A 27,277-nucleotide genomic window follows, 5' to 3' on the forward strand; every position below is an offset into this window, starting at 1 on the left:
ATGGCTGAACACATGTCACAAAGTTCCCCAATGCAACAACAACATTCCGCTGCTACGAGTGGAGCAGCAACGTCAACATCTGCCACGTCTTCATCGTCAAATTATCCTTGGCCAGATCAAAATGAGGTAAGTTCATTAAATTGATATAAATCTCTTAAAAATTTATTCAAGTATACAAATTAAGTGAAATGTGTAAAAATTCAAATATTTACCAAACAATTGTTCAAAATATAAATAAACAATTACTTCGAAACATCTTTTAATGAGAGAAAAAAAAAGTTTTTATCCTTTTTTTGTGTCAAACAGAAAAAAATATCATCACGGCAAAAAAAAATAAAATAAAAAAGTAAATATATATTATCATGCCCGAAGCTATTTGTTTTCATTTATTAAATTTTCAGTACGTCTCTGTGACATAAAGGATCGCGTTGAGATATTTGTAATTCATTTTTATTTAAATCCAATTCAGTTCTAAATTTACAACGCAAGAAAAAAAATGCTGTACGAGTGCTTTGTTTATTCATGTGCTGCAGTACGGAGATAACTGGGTTCATATTTTAATAATAAAAATTATTATTATTGTTGATAAAAAAAAAAGTTGTACAATAAAAATGAGCAAATGAATGATGGAAAAAGCGGCATATGTTGCGATGTGTGTAATGGCACGTCAAGTTGTGCGCGACAAATTGTGTTCAGTAAAGCACCAGGTGATCTCGTGTATGCCCTGAGCGTGTGTTTAATGAATAAATGAAGGAAAAGTGAGGAAAACTAACTAGTTTGTTTTGTGTGTGAAAATTTGTGTGATAGAGAAAAAATTTGCTTCAAAAAAAAGTTTGATGGTAGAAAAATTGTTTGACATTTATGATTTTTATCACAAGTCTTGTTTTAAGCAAATTTTTTTTTTTTTTTTTTTTTTTTTTTTTTTTTTTTTTTTTTTGATGAAAATATTCACGATTTGATATTTTAAAAATCATTAAGGATTTTAGCTTAAAAGTAATAAAAAATTAAAACTGAAAAAAAAATCCTTTGATCTAGTTTATTTTGTGAAAATAAATAAATAAATATTAAAAAATTTAATCGTAAAAAATATATTTTTTAATTTTTAACACAAAAATGGAAGGATGCAATAATTTTTAAAAATTATTTAGCTGAAAAATATTTCAAAAAATAATAAAAAAGTATTTTATTAAATAAAAAGTTAAAAATAAAAAAAATATATTTAAATTTATTTTAAATTCTTCAATATTTTTCATTATTCAGTAGAAAAATATTTAAAAAAAATTAAAAAAAAATATTAAAATAAATTAAAAGCTAAAAAATAAAAAAAATTGTAAAAATTTAAAAAAATATATAAATTTATTTTTTTTTATTTTTAAATCTTTAATATTTTTCATATTTTTTTTTTATATATTTTTTAATATTTTTTATATTTCTCTTTAAATACACTTTTCCATCATCCTTAAAAATGTTTTCTAGAAAAAATGCCATAAAACATTTCCATTTAGGCGCGCTTTTTTTCTACTTCACAAAACACACAACATTTGAACCCCGCCAGTTGGTACACTATAAAACATTTTTTATTACTGTCACTTTCAATGAGCAGCAGCATAGGTACCAACCAAACATATTTATTTGAATATGAACCATTTTTTGTTTAACTATTTTTTTTTTGTTTTCCTCAAATGAAAAAAAAATGAAAGAAAAAACTACGGAACAGGAGAGTTTGAATAATATCAGCCTAATGTATGTTCGTTTATTTAACGCACACTCACAGAGCAATTCAATAAATGTGAATATAATGAAATTAAAATAGTTTTTTATAACTTTTAATTTTTTTTTTTGTCTTGAATTTTTTTTCTTTTTTTTTATTAACGAGAAAAAAAAAGTTTCATATGGATGAAACGAAGAAGAAAAAAACTAATTTTAATAAGGGTTGTGTCTGGCATCGTCGTTGCTCATCTCCTCGAATGTTTTTTCTCGTTACATTTAAAAGGGTTAACATTTTTTTTGGTAAGATTTTTTTTTTTCATAATTTTTTTTATGAAAATTTAACGTTTTTTTCTGTAGTTTGATTTATTTTGCCCTTTTGTTAGTTGTTAAATTAAATAAAAATTTATGTGCAGCGCATCGTCGAGTCATGACGAGTTCAATTTCGAAGCGGAGAAATGGAAATGCAGGAAAATCCAACAACATATGCTTGACTAAATGACGCGAGGACTTTCTCACTCTCATAAATTTATTGAAAATTTATTAGTTAGTCATCATTGACGAACACACCCGCCTTGCCTGCTGCCTTGATAACAGCCAACGCCACACACACAATGCAGACAATTAAAAATAATGATGTGATCGTCTTTTGTTGTTTATTTTTCATTTCGAGCTGTGTGAGTGGATTCGGTTTCATATCCAAGTTTTTTTATGTGATTTTTTTTATGAATTTCTGTCGAATGACAAAAAAAAAATCGTAATCATACATGGATGTTTATTTATTTTTTTTTGTTTCATATTCAATTTGTGTGAGTGATGCGGCGCGAGTTGAGAAGCTTTTTTTTTGTCTTTTTTAAAATTCAATAAGGCAAATTACATTTTTTTGTACTTGACGTTTTTTGTCGTGAGTGTAGATACCTGTGGGAAAAGAAGGGGGTGTGTTTCCTCGGAAATGAGACAAAAAAACGCCACAAAGCGTGTTTTGTTCGTTTTGAATCAATGAATTAATTATCGTACGTTAATGAAGCGCGGAGGAAAAATACATGTGTAATTAATTGTTTGTTGTTTAAAAATAATTACAAGTCATTAATTTTTTTCGTTGCATTGAAATGGTCGACGCTGAAGTAATATTTGTAATTGCAATTGATTTTATTGAAAGTAAATTGAATTGAAACAGATTGCGTAATGATGGCGACGGAGAATGAACTCTTTTTGGGCTTTTATTTTTGTCAATGACTTTGCTGTAAAACATTGAAAGTATATTAATTATAAAAGTATTTAAGGATTTTTAAGCCTTTTTTGTTTAAAAAAAATCAAAAATTAATGAGAATGGAATTAAATTCCTTAAAATAAATTTATTTTTTATTTGTTAATTTGTTTATTATTTAATTATTTTTTTTTATTTTTTAAAATTTATTTATTTGCAAAGCAATTTGTTTTTTTTTTTTATTTATTCATTTAAAATTAAAAAAATAAAGAAATGTAGTTAAAATAAAATTTTTCAAAATTATTTTTTTTTTAATAAATTAAAATTTTAATTATAAATAAATTTAAGTAAATTAAAGAAAATTAATTTTTTTTAATTTTTAAATTTAATTTTTCATTTAATTAAAATTAATTAAATCTTTTTAAGAATTTTTTAACTCATTTTGATTTAATATTAAAATTTTTATTAAAAAATGAAGATTTTTTTTTTTTTTTTTTTTTTTAGTTTTTCAAAATTTTAATTTTGAATCAATTTTTTCAATTTTAGATTTTTTGTCTTAAAAAATTTCGTTTGTAATATTTAAATAATTTTTTTTTAAATATATATATTAAATAGATAATTTTCAGATAATAATGAGGACGAAAAAAATTTTTTTTATATTATAATGAAAATTTTAAAAAAGAAAAAAAATAATATTTTATTAAATTACTTTCAAGACATTCTAAAAACTCTTCATAAGACACTTCAAAAGAACTTTCTCATGAAAAAATTGACAGTTAAATAAATAGCCGTCAGCACTACAAAATTTTCATACCAGAAAAATGATAAATTAATGTATGCAAATCCTCCGATCGAGTCTCATCTCCATAGGACACCATCGTTTCTCATACCAAACTCTCACAAAATTTCTCTTCTTTCCATTTAATGACACTCAAGAATAAGCGAAAGGATTACTATTTAGACCGAGAGCTCTAAAGAGGTACAAAATTCCTAATGAGATGCAAAATAGTTGAAAAAAATTCACCAATTTCTTTAATATGTTTACTTATATTGACATAATTAATGATTGATATCAAAAGACGTGCATATAATTTTTTTTTCTTTATTCGTGGGGTGACATTTTCTATCACCTTTGATTTTTCATGGAATTTGTCGGGAAGAAAAGAAAGGATTGTCAAAGGCATCTGCAACATTAAGTTGGTTTTTAATTCTCTGTGTCATGCAAATTACTTGTCTCCGATGTGAAATTTCATCAATTTTACGCGAATTAAAGTCATTAGTCGATCAATGTTCGTGACATTTGTGAATTTATCAATTTGAACATCATTTATCATCTTATTCTTACTAAAAAATTATAACAAAAAAAAATATTTCACATAAAAAAATGAAGCGCATTCAGGAATAAATAATGATATCTAATAATAATTCAGCGTAAATTTGGATCTATTAAAGTATTATGTCCTGAAGGATCGCTATTTTGCATAATCAGGGCATGAATGAATGGTTTGACGAAGAAGATTAGTTCGGTTTCCGTGTCTTTTCTTGAGAAAAAAAAATCTCAACCGTCATTTTTTTTTCCATCGTCAAAGACAATCACTTAATAATACGTTGCGTAGAGATATACCGAAAAAACATCATTAGAGTAACCCTTTTTTGAGAAAATTTTTTTATACATTTTTTTTTGTTTCAGGTACACGCACAATAAAGCGACACAATGGGCTTGGGTGATGTTTTTGCATATCATTAAAAAAAATATTTGTTTCGAATGCAGGAAGTTTTTTTTTTAATTTTTGTCAGATTTGATATGCTCTCTGGCATAATTTTACAAGCTAACTCATGTGTGGAAGAATTTATTGAATTTTTTTTTATTTTTTGTGAGTATTAAAAATTATTTAGAAAAAATGTCCCTAACGAACTTTTTTTTTAGTGAAAAGTAGTTTCGTGAAGAGCCACGAACTTGAGTGAAGAAGATGTGGCCAAATAAAAAATATTTCTTGACATGACAACAAAAGATGCTCTATTTACGCTTGAGATGATACCTATCGGTTTCCTTAATTAGCGGTTGAGATTTTTTTTTTTTTTTAAATACATTAAAAAAAAAATAAATTCAAAATAAAAAATTTAATAAAAAAAATTAAATTAAATTAAATAATTGCAATGAAAAATATAAAATTAAAAAAAATAAAAAGTTAGAAAGAATAAAAATCAAAAATTTAATTTAAATTAAATTTAAAAAAAAATATATTAAAATTAATTTCTAAAAATAAAATTAAAAAAAAAAATAAATAATAAAATAATAAAAAATATTAAATAAATTTTAAATTAAATTAATTAAAATAAATTTTTAAATATCTCAAAATTAAATTAAAATTAAATAAAAAATTAAATTAAAAAAAATAATAAAAATTTAAATAAATTTTTAAATTAAATAATTAAATTTTAAAATTTTAATATAAAAAAACGGTTAAATAACTTCAAACATCTTCAATTACTGAAATGATAAATTTAATTCCCATTGAATTTTGCCTCCTCTTTCAATATGGCTCATTAATTTTTTTTTCGCATTAAAATTAAAATAATTTTTTATCGATAATTTCGTAATTGAAAAGAACCTTTTAAAGTGGAATAAAATGCAAAACAACTCAATTAACCAATTTCTCGACACTTTTTAAATTTTTTATATTTTATTGATGATTGCAAATCAATCAACGAAGCGCAAAAATTTTAATAAGCATAACAAAAAACAATTTGTCATTATTTTATCCAAAGAGCAATAACAACTTTTTTTGCATCCAGGTAAAAAAAATATATTATTACTAACCAATCATGCATACTTTTGGAAAAATATCACATTATTTTGCATAAGGAACGCAAATATTTTCATGCAACTTTTTTTGTTGTTGTTGTTGTAGCGATCGATTATTGCATTGATTAATTGCGTACAATCGATCGTTTACCAATAAAAAGAAAAGAATTTTATTGTTAACGATTGAAATATTATTGCGATTAAATATTCAATCCAGCAAATAAAACCCTTATCTTGTGTTTAACTAACATTTGTTAAATTCCAAAGATTAAAATATTAGAAGGGTTGGCAATTTCTTAGGATGACTCCCAATTGAAAAAGATTTTTGCAAGAAGTTTTTGCTAAAATTGCGAATTAGAGACACCCTTGCGAAAATAAAATGCACCCTTGCACTTTTCCTAACAAGGGATAATTTTTTCTTTGGGGTTTATTAAAAAAGAATATCTGTCGAAATGTCTAAATTTATGATTATGATCTCTTTTCTTGCACAAAACAGAGAACAAAAAAATATTTCATAAACCACTTGTGTATTTTGTCATAACACCTTGTTACCCATTCATGCAGTTTTTTGTTGCACAATTTATTTGTGTGGCGTGGTGCACTTTTGTGTCTTGTTTTCTGCAAAAAAATAGGGTTGGATCACTTTCGACTTACTTTTTTAATCATACACTTCATGACAGATTCCACGGAAGAGAAATCCATTGAATGCAACTGTTGAAGGTGCGCCAAACACAATTTTTGATGCATTGAAATGTAGCATTTTATGTGTGAGGGGAGATTTTGACACTTTTTTTCTGATTTTAATGTATGTAATTTTTTGCAAAAAGTGCTAATTAAGAGTTGTGACGTAAATTTTAATTTAATTTAAAGACGTCATTCAGTGATGAAGAGATTCGTAAGTGATATAAATGCAATTTTTGAAGAGATTTTTCAAGTTTTCACATAAATTAGCACTTGAAAGTACAAAATTTCGTTTGGAGTCCTCTTAAAATAAAATTACGGCACACTTGTAGATTTATTTTTCATATTTTTTTTATCGCTTGAAGTCAACTTGGAATTTTTTTTAGTATCATTGAATAATATTTTTGAGGATTTTTAACAAAAAATTGTAATTTATTCACAAAAATTTTAATTTTTGACTTAAAAATTATTTTTTGTTTTGTTTTTCAATTTTTTATACAATATTTTTTATAAGACTCCTTTTTCAAAATATTTTAAAAATATTTTTTTTAAACAAGAAAAAATTTATTTTTTTTACATTTCAATTAATTTTTAAATTATTTTTGTATTAAAAAATTTATTTATTTTTTAGAGTAATCTTCTTTTTGTTTTATACTTTTTTTAAATTTATTTTTATTAATTTTTATTTTAATTTATTTATTTATTTAAATTTAATTTTTTATGTTTCTGTTTTACTTTATTTTTTTAATTTAATTATTTTTTATTAATTTTTTTTCTTTTTATGGAAATTTTTATTTATTTTTTTTTATTAGTTAAGTACCTACCATAAAATTATTTTTTCTCTGCAAAATGATAACTCAATCCTTAAAAAGTACCCATTACCGCGCACTTATCTCACGCAACCCCATGCTAAAAAATCTTCACCGTCAAAAGATCATCCTTCATCTCTTAATTAGTGCTCTAATATTCATCTTCCTTCGTCTACCGGATTTCAAATTTTTTAACTGCCAAAAAAAATCAACGGATACATTTTTTATCGTTGTCATTCCGTCACCGACGAAAGTCATCTTGATTCCCAGGGTAATTTAAAGACAAAAAAAAATCCTTCACTATACACATAAAATTACATGCCATATTTTAGTTTTTTTTTCTTTTTGTGAGCCAAACAGAAAAAGGATGAAACAAAAAAAAACTCGTTTATGCATAAAAAATCACACCACTCGCTGAAGAAAGGGTTAGTCATGCATACGAGCGAGCGAGCGAGAAAAAAGCAATAATGAGCAGTAGAGACAAATACACGAAGAAACGAAGGAACAAAAGACGACCCTTTGGCATTCTATTATTCATCCTTTTATTCTAAACGCCACTTTATCATTATATTCAACAAATCCGAGGAAAAAAATTAAAACGAAAAAAAATTACGTATGCATATTTTTTTTTGGTTCCCATAGAAAGTTACACGAAAAAAAAAATTATTCATTTTCTTAATTCCGTATCATCATTTTTTTATTTCGAGACAAGACGAAAAGTGGTTTGGTGAGCAGCGTCCCTTTAATAAATTTTTTCTCCGTAAAGAAATCAACCGAATGGGCATTAAATCGAAATATGCATATTTTTTTCTCGGTACCTGTCGTTGTGCATCTACAGAACGTACGTTTTATCACAATATAAAGGGGTTGATTTGTTGCTGCGATGATGATATTGAAGAAAAGAATAGAATAAAAAAAAAATCATAATAATAAAAAACCATTATACACAAAGACTAAAGATCGCGGTTCTCTTGTCTCTTCTTCTCCGATTTTTTTTTGTACTTAGGTAGAGAAACAAACAAACATTGTGTGTCGTTGTCCTCGTCGTCGTCGTCGGCTGTAATGATTATGCAGATGAACCTATTTCATTTTTATATTAAAGAATTATGTTCTTTCAAACATAAAAAATAAAATAAAAGGAAAAAACCTTACATAATTTGCATAATCAAGTTTTTTAAGTGTGAGTCGATTTATCTCCGTGATGTGCATTATTAGGAATCGCGTACATTTGTCTTTCGGCATAGACATACCTGGCTTGTATTAATGAGAAAAAAAAGTGTAACTATGTTTTTTGAGACAAGAACTAGAGTTTTTTTGTTTCGTGATGTACAGATGGTCCTCGTTGTTGGTATTAAATATTGTAGTAATAAAAAAAGGATTCGCGTGATTTTCTCAAGGAATGAATAGAAAGACAAAAAAAACGTGAGTGACGGTTAAGAAGTTGATGTATGACAGGAAAAAAAGACAATGAACTTTGTAGGTAAGGAGAATGCACTTTCACCCGTTTTTCAATTGTTCTGGAAGATTTTTTTTTGTATTTTTAATTTTTTATTAAAGATTTAAATTAAAATGTAGGTTAGTGAGTTAAAAAAAGTTGCGTGTAATTGAAATGGGTAAACCATAAATTAAGATTTTTTTTTAATTTAATATCTTCATTTTAAAAAATTTAACAGAAGAGCAAAAAATATTTAATATATGAAAATTATATTTTATATATGGTTTTAAAAAATAAATAAAGTTAAAATTTTAAATTTAATTATAGTTATTTTTTAAAATTCAAGAAAATTTATTTAAAAAAAAAAAATGGTAATTAAAATAAATACAATAAATAAATAAATTAAAATTAATCGACTAATTTTTAGTTAATTAAAATAATAATTTAATTAATGAAAATTAATTTATTTTTATAATTTAAGATAAAATTACTAAAAAAAATTAATTAAAACTTCAAAAATTTGCTCTCTTCAAAAAAAAATAATTTTAATTAAAATTCTAAATTTTTTTTAAATTATTTGATAGAAAAATATATTTTATTTTAATTTTTTTTTCCCCTGAATTTTTTCGGCAAAATCGTTTAAAAAATAAATAAATTTAATTTCAAAAAAAAAAATTAATTCAATATAAATTTATTAACTTTTTTGTAATTTAATTTTAATTTAAATTGTTAATAAAAAAAATTGTAAATAACTTTTCTGTCAGAACTTGACACTGATAAATAAAATACCTACAATAAAATAATTAAATATATTTTTAAATATTTTTTGACAATTTTTGAAGAACAGCTTAAAAATAAAATAAAGTATGAGAAAATTAAAATTTTAATTTATTTAAAATTTAACATTTTTTAATTTAATATTTTTTTTAACTCAATATTTTTGTCAATTCTAAATTTTTCTTCCGATTAGAAAAAATTTAAAATAATTATAAAAAATTAAAAATTAAAAAATGTTTTTTTGGCATTTATTTTAATATTTTTAGAATTTTTATGAACTTTTGTAATTAAAGACTCAAAATAAATTTTTCAATTAATCCTCTTTTATTAAATTTCCTCTTAAATTCCTAATGATTTATCTCCTCGAGTGTTTCTATCTCTAATATTTTTTTCTCATGCTCCTAACGGCACACCTAATCAATCACAACAAGAAAAATTATACAATTGTTATTAACCAAAATCTTACGATTTTAATGATAATATTGCTTTTCACAATAAAAATTATAAGAATAAATTTTAAAAATTTACCTTTAGACGTCTTCCAGGCATCATTCCCTTTTTAATGCATAAATCTTTCGATATTCAAATGAGCTTCTAATCAAATATGCACCAAACGGTAAATTTCTTCTGAAAATTTTTATGGACCTCGAACGTCGGCATTGATAAATGTGTGAAAGGTACACAAAGGCAGACAATAGCTAAAATGGTAAACTGTTTTTGAATAATTACCTTTGAATCGGGAATCGAAGAATAAATCGAGATGCAATTTAATTTGCATATGAAATATGAAAAACAAATAAGGGTGTCAAAGAATCCTTTCTTTCCGTCTCTCCAGAGATTTTTATTGATTGCAGACGCTCTTGAACTTAAAGCGAAAGAATTTTCTGAAAAAAATTTAATTTTTAATTTATTTTGGTTTTTTAATTTAATAATTAATAATTTATTAATTAATTTTTTCAATTTTTTTTACTGGAAATTTTTCCCCACATTTTTTTTTTTATTCCAATTTTTAATCCTGTTTTACCCCTTTTTTGCATGTATTGTGAGTGTATTGCATTTCTTCAATAATTTACATTTTTTTCCATGAACACAAAAAAAAAGTGTGAAAAAAATCAAACTTCTCACCATCAGAACGGCAACGACGACGAGCACAGTAAATGATAAACAGAACGAGAAAAAAACTCATCACATTTTTTTCCATTCGCTCCAAGTGAGAGTAATTTTTTGCACTCGTCATATACCTTTCGGTCGTCCAAAATGTTTGTAGGTCGGGTCAGGGATTTTTTCTGCACACACACACAAACACACAGCAGTCGTCTCCTTATCATGGTAATACATTTTTTTTTGTTTCGTGCTTCTCTCTCCCCAAACAACTCACACCCTCGGCCCGCGACGAAGTGAAATAACCACGACAACCACAGTACTCCGTGCACGCAGCCAAGAGGAGGCTTAACGTACATCATAATAACGTACAAAGTGATGTTAAAACTCGTGTAGAACACAGTAATATTGGTACGTCGGCGGTACGGAGCGAAAAAAAAAGAGCCGAACACCATAAAAAATCGGCAAAAAGAAAAATAGACGAAAAAAAATGTGTTTTACACCAAAAAAAGAAGAAAAAATACGTATGTCACACACGCGTGCACGAGGAAAAAAAATATAAAAATTCTTTCTACATCCATGGGCTGTACGGAGCGATGATGGTTGGAAACTCGCGCAAATGTGCTTTTAGAAAAAATTGTACTCCGTAGTGGGCACATGAAAAAAAAGAGAATTGATTGAAAAATCAATAGAAGCAGACAGAAGTTTATGAGAAAAATAAAAAAAAATGCTCAGAATTTGGACGTAAGACGGGAACGGAACGCGCTGCAAGGGACTGCACGTTATTTCATTACACATCATTCTCCGTTGAAATTCATACTTAATCATCGCCCGCGAAATTTTTCATCAACTCAGACTTTTCATGGTTCATTTTCTTTTGAGGACTACTCATGCCGCAAATTTTTCTCCCTCACACATGCGAAAACACAGAAAAAAGGTAAAATTCAAAAGAATCAATTACGAGTCAATTTTTCGATGTGTTTAGCTAATAATATAAATGTCGTCTGTGCCTCGTTCCTCATTAAATTTTTTCACGAACTTTGCACAAAAAAAAGCATCAATCAACAGGAGGCACAAACATTTTTTTATCGTCGTGTGCGTTGAGAAGAAATCAACAAGGATTTTGTCTCGGCAAACAAATTATATTTTTTATTTGACACGCGAGAGAAAAGGCAATCCCCGATTTATAAAAAAAGCAACAACAAAAAATACATATTTTTATTGCTAGACACTTGACAACAACAAACGACCTTGTCTGATGTCTGGAGTTTGGGAAAACCTTATTAGTGAACGAAAGAAAAAATATATTGCGTAGGTACCGATGAAGTGGAAAAAGGAAACATTATTCACGAAAAAAATGATGAAATAAAGAAAAGTCTGGACAGGTGTTGATAATTTGATTTGACTTGTTCCATTTTTTTTTCTCGTTACCTTTTATTATAAGAATTAAGTGGGTTTTATCGAAGGACGTTAAAGATGATAAAGTTTTATCTCAGCAAGAAGAAAAAAAAAGGAAAAAACGAAATTAGTTAAGGGTGTTTAAGCATATCTTTGGCACGGAATTTCGTCTAAAAGAATGGAAAACAACCGCCTTCAACAGGTACCAACGAAAACATACAAGATCAGAAATTGAATTAACCCAAGGTTGAATAAAGTACGTGTGTTTGCTGAAGATGTCTGGAAACCTGTTAAACTTATAAATAAATATACACAAACAAATTTTTAATGTGAATTGTCATGAAGCGCAACAATTCAGTGTTAGGGATGTGCAGAATTTTCATATTTTTTTTTGTTTGTTAAGATTTTCTTTTAATTTAATTTAATTTTTAATTTATTTTTTTTTTTAAAATAATTAATTTAATTTATTAATTAATTTCTTTAATTTTTTTGTATGAAAAAAATAATTTTTCAATCTTAGGTACTTTTTTAATTGATTTTTAAAAAAATAGAAGAAATAACTCTTTGAAGTTAAAATTTTTCGAAAAAAAAATTAAAATTATATGACACAGGATATTTCTTCAAAGTGGCATTTACAAAACCAAAAATTTTGCATTTTTTGTTTTTATTTAAATTTTTGGTTTATCTATATTTATATTATATTTATTAATATTTATCTTAATTTTAGCTCTTCGACGTTTATGAAGATAGATAAAAACCTCTCATGAAGACCTACTTCTGCAAAATGAACTTGTAAGGAGACCATAGAATATCTAATGTAGAACATTCGGAGATCAAGGAAAGTTGTCGTGATTGATAAAAATGGAAAAATAAAACTGTGTAGTTGGTTCAGAGTCAAACCAACTAAACAACCAAGAAAAACGTGAAAATTTAAATAAACTTTTTTTTTGAGAAGGGAAATAATGTAACGGCGAACCAACTCGTGTTAAACGACGTCCTTATTACGCCATCTTCCAAGTTATTTTATTTAACCATCGGTTAAAAGTTTTCGCAAGTGAGCAATTGGTTCAACAACCACAAAGAAAGGGAAGGACATGGAGTTTTTTAATAAGATACCAGAAATAAAAATTTTCCGTTCTTAGTTTAAATTAAATATGCTGTGTAACCTAAAGAAAGGAGCCGTCTTTAACTTTTTATTTTATAGAAAAAGTTATTAGCTTTAAAGAAGCTTAAAAATCAAATACATAAAGAATACTTGAAACTTTTTTATCGTTGAAAGTCAATCTACTCAAATATTTTGATTTTTCGAAAAATAATCAAAATAATCGTTAAAAAAATTTTATAAAACTGGAATTAGAATTTTTTAAAAAATTTTTATAAATGTTTATATTAAAAAAATTGAGTCAAATATTTAATTTAAAATTTAAAAAAAATAATTTCATACACCCCTAATCCATCGAAAAAACATTTAAGACGATCATTTCATCTCAAACAAGTGATGAAGCAAAGTACAAGAAACAGCAAAAAAAATCGTGAATAGAAATGAATTCAATAAATTGTATTATTATTATTAAATTTATTTGTGTTGAACATCTGTTTGGATCTGCGTTCAAACAACAATAAATAAAGCTGTATAGTTGTTGCTAAGCCTTCTTTGCTCTTACGCATTTACAAATCATTACATTTTTATTCAGACATCGGAAATTATTACTTCTCTATTCAAATTCAGTCAAACTAATAGACGTCTGCTTGTGTGGCTCGACTCACTCACAAGACAGTTTTTTTGACGTATTCTTCTTCACTCTTTAATAAAATGCAAATTCATCTTTAATTGACGTCCAATCATCATATTTTTTTTGCATTACATAACTTGTGCGATTAAAGTTCAATTATTATTACTATCCACGTAAAATTTGATATTTTGGAACCCCGTGTCGATCATTTTCTCATGAAATCCCAAAAAATTCGATCAATGTCGTATTTTTTCCCATCAATTTTAAGGGATTGCTCGATTTGACGCAATTTTTTTGATATCAAATTTATATGAAAATTGATCACCGCCGACACTATTGTCCGTTCAGATAAAGGATCCTGCTGTGTGTTACATTCAATTCTTCCCATTTTTTACAAAAATTCTATAAAAAGCGACAAAAATTCACACAATTCCTCAAATTACCTGAGAGCTACTTTACTTTTGAGTAATCGTGAATAATCAAGGTCAGGATGTACCAATTATTTATCGAAAAATGCGTAAAATGCGTATCAAAAAAATAAAATTTTTATATCAAAAAAGTTTTTTTTATATCGATAAATACCTGTTTCATCTTACGTCTTGTTTTGTGTGTGTGTGTAAAAATAGAAAAGGTACGAACAATGATTTAATTGGACGTCCTTTCGAATCAGATTTCGTCTAGAAACTGTCTGTCTCTCGTTCCTTTGTGTTCCTTTCTTTTTATTGTGCGTTAATCTTTTATTTATTTATTTATTTTGGTTGAAATTTTTCCGTATAAAAATAAAATATTTATCGTTCAATGCATAAAATACTCGAAAATTATTCAACATGAATGGACTTTTAATCATGGCATGTCCTTGATTAAAATCTGGGGTATTTTATTGTGCCGTGTGATTGAATCTCGGATAAAAAGGTGCCCAAAATTGCCTTTATTAGTAACGAAAAAATGATAAATCAAGTGGATAAGTAAAGCGATTTGGATAAAGAAATGCCAGGTGAAGGTAAAGTTGAAACTCTCCCACGATGCGATTTACTTGATAAATCCTCAGGATCTCCCAATCCCATATTTTATAATTAGTTTTGCTTCCCTAAAGCGTTCAAAACAAAGCGCCCCTCACTTTAATGACTTTCATTAATAAGAAATTTAAAAATCTAATTTTATTTTAAATGAATGACTAATGCGAATGAACGTAAAATAGTGAGGAGAGAAGAAAAAAAAAGTCTCACGCCTTAATTTTACCGAACCACACTTTAGTTCAATCACAACAAAAATCCTTAAACATTTGATGCATTACAACTGGCGCACACGTAAATAAATCTGTTCCGCCTTCACTTGTGATATTGTCGAGGTCAGGTTCCATCGATTCACGCAACTTTCGAACATGTGTATTCCCAGTTTAGTTTCTTTCTTTCGAAAATGTCTCCCCTGACACAGTGCACGACACTCAAACACACAGACGAGGTAAGAAAACACATGATTTATTTTTATTTTTTTGTTGTTTTCAATTTAAATCCCAGTTGTTTTGTATTTTATTTTTGTTTTTTTCTTCTTGCCAGTACCATGAAATGTGTCGTTGTCGAGTTTAAAAACAAAAAAAAAAGACAAGAGGGAAAGCAAAGTGTAAAAAATGATGATGAGGGTGCTTGGTGCATCTTCTTTTTTTTACCCACACCTTGAGCAAACAGCAAAAAAAAAAAAGGAAAAAGTTCAATGTCCTTACGATATATCCCTGTCTGCGTGTCTGTAATGTTTCTCTAAATAATTTCATGGTTATAAAATATTTGTATGGAGCTTCTGTTTATCTTCTGTTAATTTTTTCTCTTTCTCTCTTTGAAAGTCTCTCTAGGATACTTTCTAAAAAAATTAAAATAAGAATTAAAATACCGTGAATGTACAAACATCTCTTAAAAATTATCTGTGAAGCGTATTTAAATGTCAACAGTAATAAAATAATGAGAAAAAGAACAGCAACTCCAGAGATCATAAGGTTACCAAAGCAGCAGCAGAAGAAGAGACAGTAGTGAAGTAATGTGTGTCATCGTCATCGCGATGCATGTGTGGGAAAAAAAACGAGTACTTGAAACATTTTTGACGAATATATAGGAGAAGAATATCGTCTTCGTCGAGAGGGTGTTTTGTGTATACTAATTAGAACATCTGTGGATAATCTGTCATAATTCATGTCTTTTAACAGATTGTTGATGTAAACATACAGAAATGTTCTTGTTCTACGCATTGTTGAAGTTTTAAAGTACTTTTAGTGAGCAACTTTTGAGAAAATTTTATTTTTTGAGTGAAATTTTAGTAGATTTGTTAATGGTTTGTTTTTATTAAGCGGTAAAAATTAAAGATATTTTATCTTTGAACTTTAGATTTTGAAAGTTTTTTAAATCTGGAAAAAAAAATTATCGAAATTTTAGTTAAAGGGTTAATTTTTAAATGTGTTGATAAGAAAAATTAAATGATTTAAAAAATTATCATTATTTATTTTTTTTGTAATTTTTTTTAATAAATAAAAAAATATTAAATTTAATTTAATTTAAATTATTAAAAAAATATTAAATTTAACATTTAAAAAAAATTCAAATAAAATAAATTATTTTTAAATTCAATATTTATAATATAAAAAAATAATTTTGGATTTTAGTCAATATTTGATAATTTGTGTCAAAATTAAATTTTTGCATAAATTAAATAAAATTATTGAAAAAAAATATTTTAAATTACATTTAAAAATTATGCTTCATATTCAAAAAACGCTGAGAATATCAAAATATTTTTTTTTTTTTTAATTTAAAAAAATATTTTTTTCATTTTTAATTAAAAACAATTTTTATTTTTAGTTTAAAAAAATAATTCAATGAATTATAACAAAAAATAATTTATAAATTAATTCAAATTTATTTTCTGCTGTAAAATTATTAAATTTTTACCAAATAATTTTTTAAAATTTATTTATGTTTTTGAATTCAATTTTAATGGCTTTAAATGTCAAATTTATATTTCATAAATTTTTTAGAATTTATAATTTTTTTTTTTTGAACATTAATTTTTTTAATTTATGATTGTCTTAGAATATATTTTAAAGCTTCATGAATCTCCTTGAAATTAAGAAAAATATTCATAATCCAATTTTTCCTTGAAACACGTGTAAATCGCTCACCGTTGCGTAATAAGTACATTCAAAATTGATAACAATCCCTTTTAAAATACCTGCCGACGGGTTTAATGAACGCAAATTTCTTTCACTTGTCCACTAAATAATCTGTGCAACATAAATGTAAAGGTCATCGACTCCTTTCAACGAACAAAAAAAAGACAAAACCTTTAACTTTTAATGGGAGGAAAGGGAAATGTCATCACCATCAACAATATTATCCTTTCTCTGCGAACCGAAACAAAAATCGAACAACTTTCATTAAAAACGTTTAAGAAAAGTAAATGTAATAAAACACTTTCCGATTGTCGCCTCTCTTCATTAAATTTTTGTTTAAACTTTTCCTTTTCATATTTACACGAATCTCGATCATTAACTTCCCAAAAAGCAAACATATTATATATTTTAAAATATTATCTTACATTCCGTCACTCTCACGCATTCATTCATTAATAAAAACAATATTTGACGAGTTCTAGAATTTCCTCGGCGGAGGAAGGGAAGGGTAAAAAGATCATTTTTAAGTGCATGAGAATGTTGGAGATGAAAGTGTCTAATAACGAAAGTGCGCATATGTAAAAATCAAAATCACTGTCTATTTTTGTGTTTAATTATCAAGAGAAAAGACAAACATATTTTCTTTATTTATGAATATTTGGAAATGGTTTAAATGTTTATAAACATGAAGCAATAAGAGGGCAACCGAGAAATTTCGTGGGAAATTTTTAGAAACACTTGAAAAATGTCATTTTTGTTTAATAGAGGCGTTTAGAGGGGGAGCATATTGTCACTTTCACCACCTGTGCAAATGACTTCTGTGTAGAAATTTATTTCCTCTTTGAGAGATTTATGTCATGGAATTTCTCACATATAGTTTAATTACTCATTCGTAAATTTTTAGAATATTTTTGAAAAATTAAATTAAAATTTTTAAGTACAAAATAAATAAATATGTACTAAAATTATTAAATAAATTTATAATTTTTCAATTAAATTTAAAAAAAATAATTAAAATTTTAATTAATTAAATTAAATTAATTTAAATAATTTTAAAATTGAATTAAATTTTTTTTTTAATATAGAAAGTAATTTTTTTTGTTTATATTTAGGTAAAAAAAATTATTAAAAAATTTGAATCAAAAAGTAATAAATTAATTTATTTTTAAATATTGGATTAAATTAAATTAAATTAAATTATTTTATAAAAATAAATTAATAAATAAAATTTAAAAAATATAAAATCGCTCAAAAACTAGTTTTAAAAAATTCTTTGCCCTCCATTTTTTAAATAATTATATATTTTTTTTTTGTTTCATAATAAAAACAATCAGAAACTCGATAAAAGAACAAATTTTGACCATTAAATTGCCTTTTCTCACTATCCAGCCTGATTTTTCACACATTTTTGTCCTTTTTGAGTTGACCATTCTTTAAAACCTTTGACAAAAAAGGTGTAAATGACATCCTGTCTTTTCAAATTATTTCTTGTCCACGTCGTAAAATGTCATCATCAAGTCCTTATGATGCATTTTTAAGTGGCTTTTAATTTAATTTTATTAAAAAAGACCGGATCTTGGACCATTTTGAGTGCAATTCATTGCAAAAACTTAGAGGAAATTTATTCTTAATTTTTGTTTAAAAAGAAATAAATGAAGATTTTTATAAATATTTATCTCAGCAAGGGACAATAATTTCCTTTATCACGCTCTCGAGTGTTATTTGAGCACATGTTTTGTTTAACACAAAATTTTTTTTTCGCATATATTTTATTTTTATTATTAATATTTATGAATAGCGAATTATTGTATAAATAAACAAAAATTTTTGCCATTCCATGTGTGATGTTTGTACAAATGTATTTTGCCCATCCCACGACATTAATTGAGTTGTTTTATAAAAATATTTTATGGAGTTTACGATTATAGACTTTAATACTTTTCATCTGTTACTGTCAACATTAAGTATCTCTCTGTGTCTATGATTATGATGATTATTATTATTTTGTAGTTTTGTAGAAAATAATTTCAATGAGCCGCAACTACAACATAATCTTGTACCATTAATTACTTTTCTTTCGTCAAACGAGTCGTAAAACATAAAAAACTTGGACATAATTATTCATAAATCCAATGTTTATTGAGATGTGTCTGTCTAACTAACTCGTGTTTTGAGAAAAAAAATTCAATTGAGACAACTGCAAGTACAGTCGTAGGTTTAGTTTTTGTCGTTATATAGTTTTGTTATTATTATTATGGATGTAACAGATGATAAATATGTAGAATTATAATTTCGGTTAGTGAATTAAATTTCGTTAGCTAGTTGGAATGTCGTCACATATGGATATTTGTTAAGATTTTTTGGTCTAGTTTAAAGATTTTTGAATTGAATTTAGTGACAAATTAGATAATTTGTCAAATTTTTCTTTGTAGTTTCTGCGATGTAAAAAAATATTTTGAAAAAAATTTTGGCATAAAATAAATAATTTAAAATTTGTAAAAGATTCAATTTAATTAAGTTTGACTCATTTTTTGCCATTTTTAAGAATTGATAAAATAAATTATTTTTTTTTAAATTAAAAAAAAATTAAAACAAAATGAATTTGAAATTTCTCAAAAAAAAATTAATAAATTTAATTTGAAATATATTTTTTTTTATTTTATTTTACTTTTAAATTAATTTATTTAATTAATAAAGTTATTACTAATGAATAAATTAAAAAAAACAATGAAAATTCAAAAAAACTTCAATTTTTTTTTAAATTAAATTTAAAGTTTACTTAAGTTCAATAATTTCTTTTATTTCTTTTTATTTTATTTTATTTTTTTATTTTTTTGATTTATTTTTTATTTTTTTTTTTTTTTTTTTTTTTTTTTTTTTTTTTTTTTTTTTTTTGAAAAAAATGTATTTCTTGAAATTTTGAAAGTTTCCTAACTCTTCCCAGTCTTAAATAAGTTCTTAATCTACTAAAAAAAAAAAAAAAGAAAATAATGACTTAATTTAACCGTGGCGCACAAAATTAACGAGATTACATTAAAAATTCAATGTCCGCTGTGATAATTAATTTTTGATTAGTCGGTAGCTTTTGGCATTGATTTTTTTTTAATTACTATTTATTTACCTTGTCTTTCTCTCTTTAAAATATTATTTATTAAAATAAATCTAGAGAGCTCAAAATCTACAATGAACCATTAAACAAACAAATTTTTCGTTAAACGTTTGATTTTAATCTATTAACAATCGTTTTTTTTTCGTTCAAATCGTTTCAATAACTAATTAAAATTTGACTTCTGGAACAAAAAAAAATATCCAAAAATGATTAATTATTGTCTTCCAGATTTTTTTCTATCCAAAACGCGATCTTTCTTTTTTAAATACATAAACTGCTCGTTATTATGCAGGAACTTTAAATAAACCTCTTAGAGGTCCATTACGATCAAACATTAATAATCATCATAATAAGTTGTTGATGTTGGCCGTAGGATAAAAAGAAATCGACAAAACTTTCAAAAAATTAACTTGTAGTGATTTCTGATTTAAATAAAAAGTCATCCCTTTTTATGTTTTTTATCTTCTTTCATGATTTCAGGGCAAACGATGTTTCAGCAATAACAATAATGGGAACAATGCCAGCAATCGAGGAGCCTTGAAATGTAAGTAAATAATCACACCTCGCAAAATTTGTGTCGAAAGAATAATTATTCGGATGTCTTCATATTTTATGCTAATTTATCATGCATCTTACGAGATCTTGATGAGTCGCGATGAGAGAAGAGAGAAAAGGTGATAAAAAGTCATCATCAACTTCAGCACAAAATTTATTTATTTAACCTTTCGTGTGTTCGTCGATGGCAGAAAGGAGTTAAAAGTTGAGTTGAGTTAATCTAATGTTTATTTTCGTTATGGCCTTAATCATCTCGAGAGTATAAACATCTTCTTTTTCTTCTTCAGTTGATGCTTTATAATCTCAAATAGTAAAATATAATAATAATAATGGAACAAGTGTTTGCTTTGGAAAAGCAAAAATATTTTTGTTGACCTATGATTTTTGCCATTAATGGTAAATTATTTAAAAATATGTATTTATAAAAATATTCAAAACGCGATAATTGAGAAAAAGAAAGCGAATAATGAATAAATGACTGAAATTATCTTCATTACGGATTAGAAGAAGATGATTCAGACATTTCACTTATTTCGTTTTAGCTAATTTCGATTATTTTTTATTTTATTTTTTTTTATTTTAATAAATTTTTTAAATTAAAATAAATTATTAAATTTAAACAAATTTTTTTTATAAAAAAATTGAAAAAATATCGTAAATTTGTTCAGTTTTTGCTTGGTTTGGATTAATTGAAAGTTTAATTGTTTTAATGTCAGATATGAAATTTTTTCCATGTTTCGTTTAGATGATTTTCAAATCAAATTTATCTAAAAAAAAATAAAAAAAAGTATTATTAAAATTTAAATAAATAAATTTAAAAAAAATAAATAAAATAAAATAAAATAAAAATAATTAAATTAAAATTTAAAATATTAGTAAAAAAAATATTAAAAAATATTAATTTTTAAATTAAAACACTTTTATATTATTTATTTATTTTTTTTATTTTTTTTTTTTTTTTTATTTTATTTTATTTTATTATTTTTTTTTTTTTTTTTTTTTGATAAATTTATGTATACCTATTTTTATAAATTTTTTAATTTTAAAATATTATTTTTTTATTAAAAAAAATTTGAATTAAATTTTCAATAATTATGTTTAAATAAAAAAAAATAATTTTGAAAAATTTAATTTAAAAATAAAAATACTCAAACCGATCAAAAACTCATTAAACACGTCGTTCAAGTGCTCCACAGCAGCAGTAGTTGAAGTCCGTCAAATCATTGACAACTGTTAAAAATTTAGCAGCAAGGTCTCTCGATGTTGGTCAGAAATACCTCGCAAATGAATTTATCATGCTGCGATTGATCACTGTCTGCAATATATAATAAAATAATATTTAATTACAAGCACGTTTAAGTGTGCCTTTGATTTGTCTTGTGCCACAAACATGTCATGCGAAATATTTGATTGCTTCATAAACGCATTTGATTTTGTAATAAATACATCAAGAATTGCAATTAAAAATTTTTATTATTTTTCATTAATGACAACAACGCGCGTTGCTCTGATTTTTTTTATCATTGAAATTTAATGGATAAAGTTGTTTCACACCTTCAGTCAACAACATTAATTAAGGTTGCTTGAAAAAAAAAAATAATTTTTTTCGGGAGAAATGGCGAAAAATAGAAAGCCCACCCACTTTGTAAGCCAAATCATGATTTACAATCGCTCGCTTGTAACTGAAAATCTTTCCGCATAACTTTGGCGACATATCGATAAACAAGGCAACAAGCATTTCGCGACAACAACGACGACAAGCAAGCAAGCAGCAGCAGCATTCCATGTCGTTGTTGTTTAGTTGTAATTTAATTAGTTTTTACTTAATTTATATTTCGTTCGACACAATGACAAAAACGCAGCAACATGCAACATCAAAAGGTACAAGACGAGAGCATTTTTAAGCAAATTAACATGCGATGGCGCGGCGACCGACCCTTAAAACAATGACAAACTATTGCGCCGGCACAATATTGTTTAAGAGAGGTAATACGGTAAGCATGTAATGGAGTAAAAGGCCCACCGCTGATACTATTGTTTTAAAAATTACAAGGCGATCGTAATAAGACGCCACATATACAAGAAAGAGATATGCAATTTTTATCAGATGCAGATTTTGTGATTAAAATCTGTTTTTTCTTTCAATTTTGTTGTTATTATTACATTATTATTATTTTAATCGCTCTTTCTCTCTCGTGGTTTTAATTTATTGACTACAGTCGCGGGTAATTGTTTAAAAGTATTGAACAAGAACGAGGAAGAAATGCACGGTAATGAGTTCGATGGGATGGCGGCGTCAATAAATTATAAATCAATATAACTATTTAAAGTCCTTTTGGTGAGTTGTGTTTTTTTGTTCATCTTGAAAACTTTTTTTTAATGAATTAGCTTTTGCTAACATTTATTTTATAATTTATATAAAGTCTTAAAGAGTTTTCCTAAATTTTTTTAAAATAAAAAAATATTTCAAAATAAATTATTTATTATTATTAAAAAAAATTAATAAATTAAAGTTTGAAAAAATTTTTAATAAAATAATTTTAAAAAAAATATTTTTATTTAATATTTATATTAAAATAAAATAAATTAATATTTTTACTGAAATTAAAAAAAAATAAAAATTCTTTAGTTAAAAAAATTATTAGGTAAATTATTTTTAATTTTTTATAAATAAAATTTTAATAATTTTTAAAACAATAATTTAATTATTTATTTAAATTTAAATTTTTAAAAAATATTTTTAATTTAAGATTAAATAAATATTATTAACAATTTTATTCTATTATTTTATTTTTGCTTTATTTTATTATTTTTTAATTTTATATAATTTTAATTAATTATTTATAAAGTTTTTTTTCTCATAAAATTATTTATTTAAAAATTTATTTAAATTTAATTTTTTTATTTAATTATTTATTTATTAAAATTTATTTTTTCTTTAAGATAAAAATCAATTAAAATATTTTTTTTCTAAATATTTAATAAAAAACTTACCAAAAAATGCGATTTGTTCTCATTTTCTAAATTATTTAAAACTTGCATCCAAAGAGCTTCATCCAAACGAACATCATGCAATCTCCTAAGCGAAATCTTGTTGCTCTGCTACATTTTATATTTGTGTGAAATTTATATATTACTCTTCTTCTCCTTTCTTTCTGCTCTCTCACAACATAAACGAACAAAAAAACTTTTGAATAGACATTGAGAGGCTTCCTGGCGCCAAATAAAACTTCTTTCTCCTTTTATATTTTGACTTGTTTTTAATCGATACCAATTTTTTTATTAAATAATAATAAAAAGTGCTCGTGTTTGCGACTCAACCTACACGATTTTTTTGTATATTTGCGAAAAAAGTGTCAATATTTTGTCAATCTAATAATAAATTTTGCTTGATATTAAAATGTAAGCAAAAAAACAGGTTTTTATCACTTAATTATTGAGTGTTTCAATAAATCAATCATCAAAAAGATTTATTGGAGTGGATTTGGTATTTAAATTGTGTTAAAAATGGCAACACTTGAGAAATAAAAATTAAAATAATTATTTGGGCTCAGATAAAAATTATGGAAAAATTTTTAAATTCTAGATTTTGAGGAAAAAAATCGAAATTCAGCTGAAAATAAATAAAAAAAAATAAAAAATGACCCGAAAGCCATCAAACAACCCATTTAAGTCACATTTGCATGAATGACTGACTTTCATTGGACTTTCTTCCTTTCGCATCTCAACTCAACTCAACTTTGTGCGAGCGTCATGTCCATTATTCGGCGATAATGATACCATTTGACCGCTTAATTAGCCACGATTGTGTCAAAAAAGTTAACATGCGCCGAAAAATTTGCACGCAATGCACTTTCTTTTGCCTTCTCTGCCCTGCAATTAACTTAAAGTAACTTGTCGTCTCGTCATTCTGCGAAAAATAAAAAAAAAGATAAAATATTAACAAACGCATGCACGCATGACATGTGTCAGCGTAAAAAATTATTATTTACCCGAAAAATAAATAAAAAAAATACAGGAATGCCACACAAAATAACGAAATAATTAGGAGTTGTGTGGTGTCAGGTCAAAAATCTCTCTCATTGCTGCGGGACACTTTTTTTTTTGCATTTTTAACATAAAAATGTCAAAACAAGGATTTGCAAATGTGTGAAGTAATTATTTTAAATTTATGTTTACATTTTTTTTACTTTCACAAAAAAAAATATTCTACTTTCTAACATTTAAAAAGAGAAATATTAAAATAAATTTTCAATTCATTGCGAAAGAATCAACTCATCAATCAACATTCAAATTAAGTCTTAATAAAAATGTAATCTTTAATAGTTTCTACTGCCCCGCAGCAATTTCCTCTAGCAGCCACAACTATATTTAAAACACAATTTGGAGCCATAAATGGACTTTCCGACTCATAATGTCTAAAAAGTGTTTTGTTATTAACTTAACCAGGCACAAAGCAGCAACAAAAAAATGTGTCTTGTTTACAATGTTGTTGCTGTTTTTTTTTCTTCGTTGCTTTGAGAAACAAACGGTACAAGAATGCAGAGAGGTAAATGTAAATAAATCAAAAGTGCTTGCGTATAAAAAAAAATTAATCATATTTTTTTGGCTGTTTGCTGTCCTTGAAATGAACATAGGTAACACACGAAAAAAAAAACTGTAAGTTATATTTTGATGTGTGTTTATAATTTTATACAAGAGAGCAAAAAAAAAATGTGCATGAAGTTGTGTACACAACGACGCCGCACCGCGAGCAGAAATACAAGTGTTTACTTGTTGTTGCTTATAATGACTTGTCTGTCTGTCTGCTGACGAACGACGAAGACTAAATACATGAAAATATGAATGTTAGATCGGTTAAAAAGTTTTGACGGTGTGTTAGAAAATTTACATTTTTATAAAATTTTTTATTTTTTTTTAAATCTTTTTAAAAAATTTCAATATCTTAATATTATTTTCTTATTATTTTTATAATTTTTAATAAATTTTTTCTTAAGAAAAATAATAAAAAAAAATTAATAAAAAAAAATTATTTAAAATAATTAATTAATAATTAGATCTAAAAATATTTTTTTAAGTAGAAATTATAGATTTTTGACAAATTGATAGATTTTCAATTAATTTTATTTTATTAATTATTTTTTTGTCAATCCTATTTTTTTTTTTTTGCATAAAATTAAGATTTTTAAAAAAATTTATAATATTTGGTTCTTTAAATTTATAAAATTTATTACAGAAAGTATTAAAATTGAAGAAAATTTTATTTAAATGAATTTTAATATTTTTTAACTTTATAATTTTTAACTATTATAATAAAAAAAAAATTTTTAAAAAAGTATTTTTTTAAAAAATATAAATAGGTAAAATAAAAAAAATTAAATTAAAAAAAAAGTTAACATTAAAAATGTATTTTTTCTAATTTTATTTTTTTATTCAATTTTATTTAATATTTTAAAATGTGTATACCTTTTAATGAAAACTTAAAATTCCAATTCCTTAAAAATTCGAATTTTCGTATATTTTCTCTCGTTCTTAATTTTTTAAATATTTTAATATAAAAAATTTATTTAAAAAAAAAAGTTTTTCATAAGAAAAAAATAAATATAAAAAATAAAATAAAAAAATAAAATGAAGAAAAATAAATGATTTAAAAAAAATAATTAATTTTTATAATTAAATAATAAAAACAATAATTTCACAATTAAAGTTAAAAATTTCTTAAAATAATTTAAATTAAATTTAAAAAAATAATTATTTAAATTTATAAATTTTTATACAAAATTTTTCAAGCTCTGTAAAAAAGCTTAGGAAATTCTAAACTTTACGTTTTACAGCGCACTGTGAGTATTAATTCTCCGACAGCTATCTATAGAAGTAACTACTTAAGATGTAATTCAACTATTTTATTTATAAATCGAATTCGAGACACAGACAAAAAATGTTCAAAAATAGCTTCCTATATACCGTATCGAAAATTCAACATTCGAGACAAGTTGCGTCTGTCTTGCTTTTAACCATTTATTTATGTATTCATTAATCAATTACGTTCGTCATATTTGGCTAAAAATGTTCAATGAAGCCCGAAAATACAAACGAATGATTAAACAACACACACTTTACCTTTGACACAAATTGTTACAAGTACACTCACGCAATCGCATAATTGTAATAATTTTGTGTTATTTGATGATCTCTCCCGCCGAATTTTTTTTGAAAAATTTTTATCTCTTGAATATTCAGGTGGTAATAACAACTACAGCCATAACAATAACAATAATAATGATGATGATGATGAGGACGATGACGAAGTCGATGCTGGCAAAAATGACCATCAGCTGCGCATCATTGCCAGCAACAACAATAAAAATAGTCATGAAAATACGGAGATGAAGCACATCAAGCAGGAGATCATGACCTCGTCTGTAGCTGTTGTCGACGACGACGACGAAGATTCCGACGGCAACGAGCACTTGTGCAACTTGTGTCCCCAGGTGAGTCGAAATTCATATTTTTTTGTTAATCTGATTACAAAGAAAAACGAGAAAAAATATCAAATGTCAAAAATTTCGAGAATCAGATTGAAAAGAGAACAAAAACCAACAAAAGCCACGTGTATGTTGCAATTGCAACACAAAACATGATCAATCAAAATGCAATTATTAACCCTATCACATTTTTTTTGTTCTGTTCCGTTTTTTTTTCTCCGACAAATATTTCGACAGACACAAAAAAAAAACACACGAATGCTAATCAAATCTTATCCTTTCGATAGAAACACGGCAAATCCAAAAAGAAGAGATCTTAA

The 27,277-nt window shown here is 25.0% G+C and overlaps 1 protein-coding gene across 1 annotated transcript; it reads left to right on the plus strand.

Moving 5' to 3' along the window:
* On the plus strand, nucleotides 1–27,277 carry LOC134837730 (nuclear transcription factor Y subunit gamma-like). Its single transcript, XM_063853116.1, has 4 exons — nucleotides 1–126; nucleotides 20,398–20,461; nucleotides 26,713–26,963; nucleotides 27,245–27,277. The coding sequence occupies exons 1-4, from the start codon at nucleotides 1–3 to the stop codon at nucleotides 27,275–27,277; spliced, it is 474 nt and encodes a 157-aa protein (XP_063709186.1).

Source organism: Culicoides brevitarsis, chromosome 1, assembly GCF_036172545.1.
Source record: "Culicoides brevitarsis isolate CSIRO-B50_1 chromosome 1, AGI_CSIRO_Cbre_v1, whole genome shotgun sequence".
NCBI lineage: Eukaryota > Metazoa > Arthropoda > Insecta > Diptera > Ceratopogonidae > Culicoides > Culicoides brevitarsis.

What these genes read in the sequence shown, in the direction of transcription:
- LOC134837730 (XM_063853116.1), top strand. Translation starts at nt 1, where the DNA reads ATGGCTGAACACATGTCACAAAGTTCCCCAATGCAACAACAACATTCC. An exon ending in CAATCGAGGAGCCTTGAAAT is followed by an intron (nt 20,462 to 26,712) that starts GTAAGTAAATAA and finishes TTGAATATTCAG; the next exon opens with GTGGTAATAACAACTACAGC. An exon ending in TGTGCAACTTGTGTCCCCAG is followed by an intron (nt 26,964 to 27,244) that starts GTGAGTCGAAAT and finishes TCCTTTCGATAG; the next exon opens with AAACACGGCAAATCCAAAAA.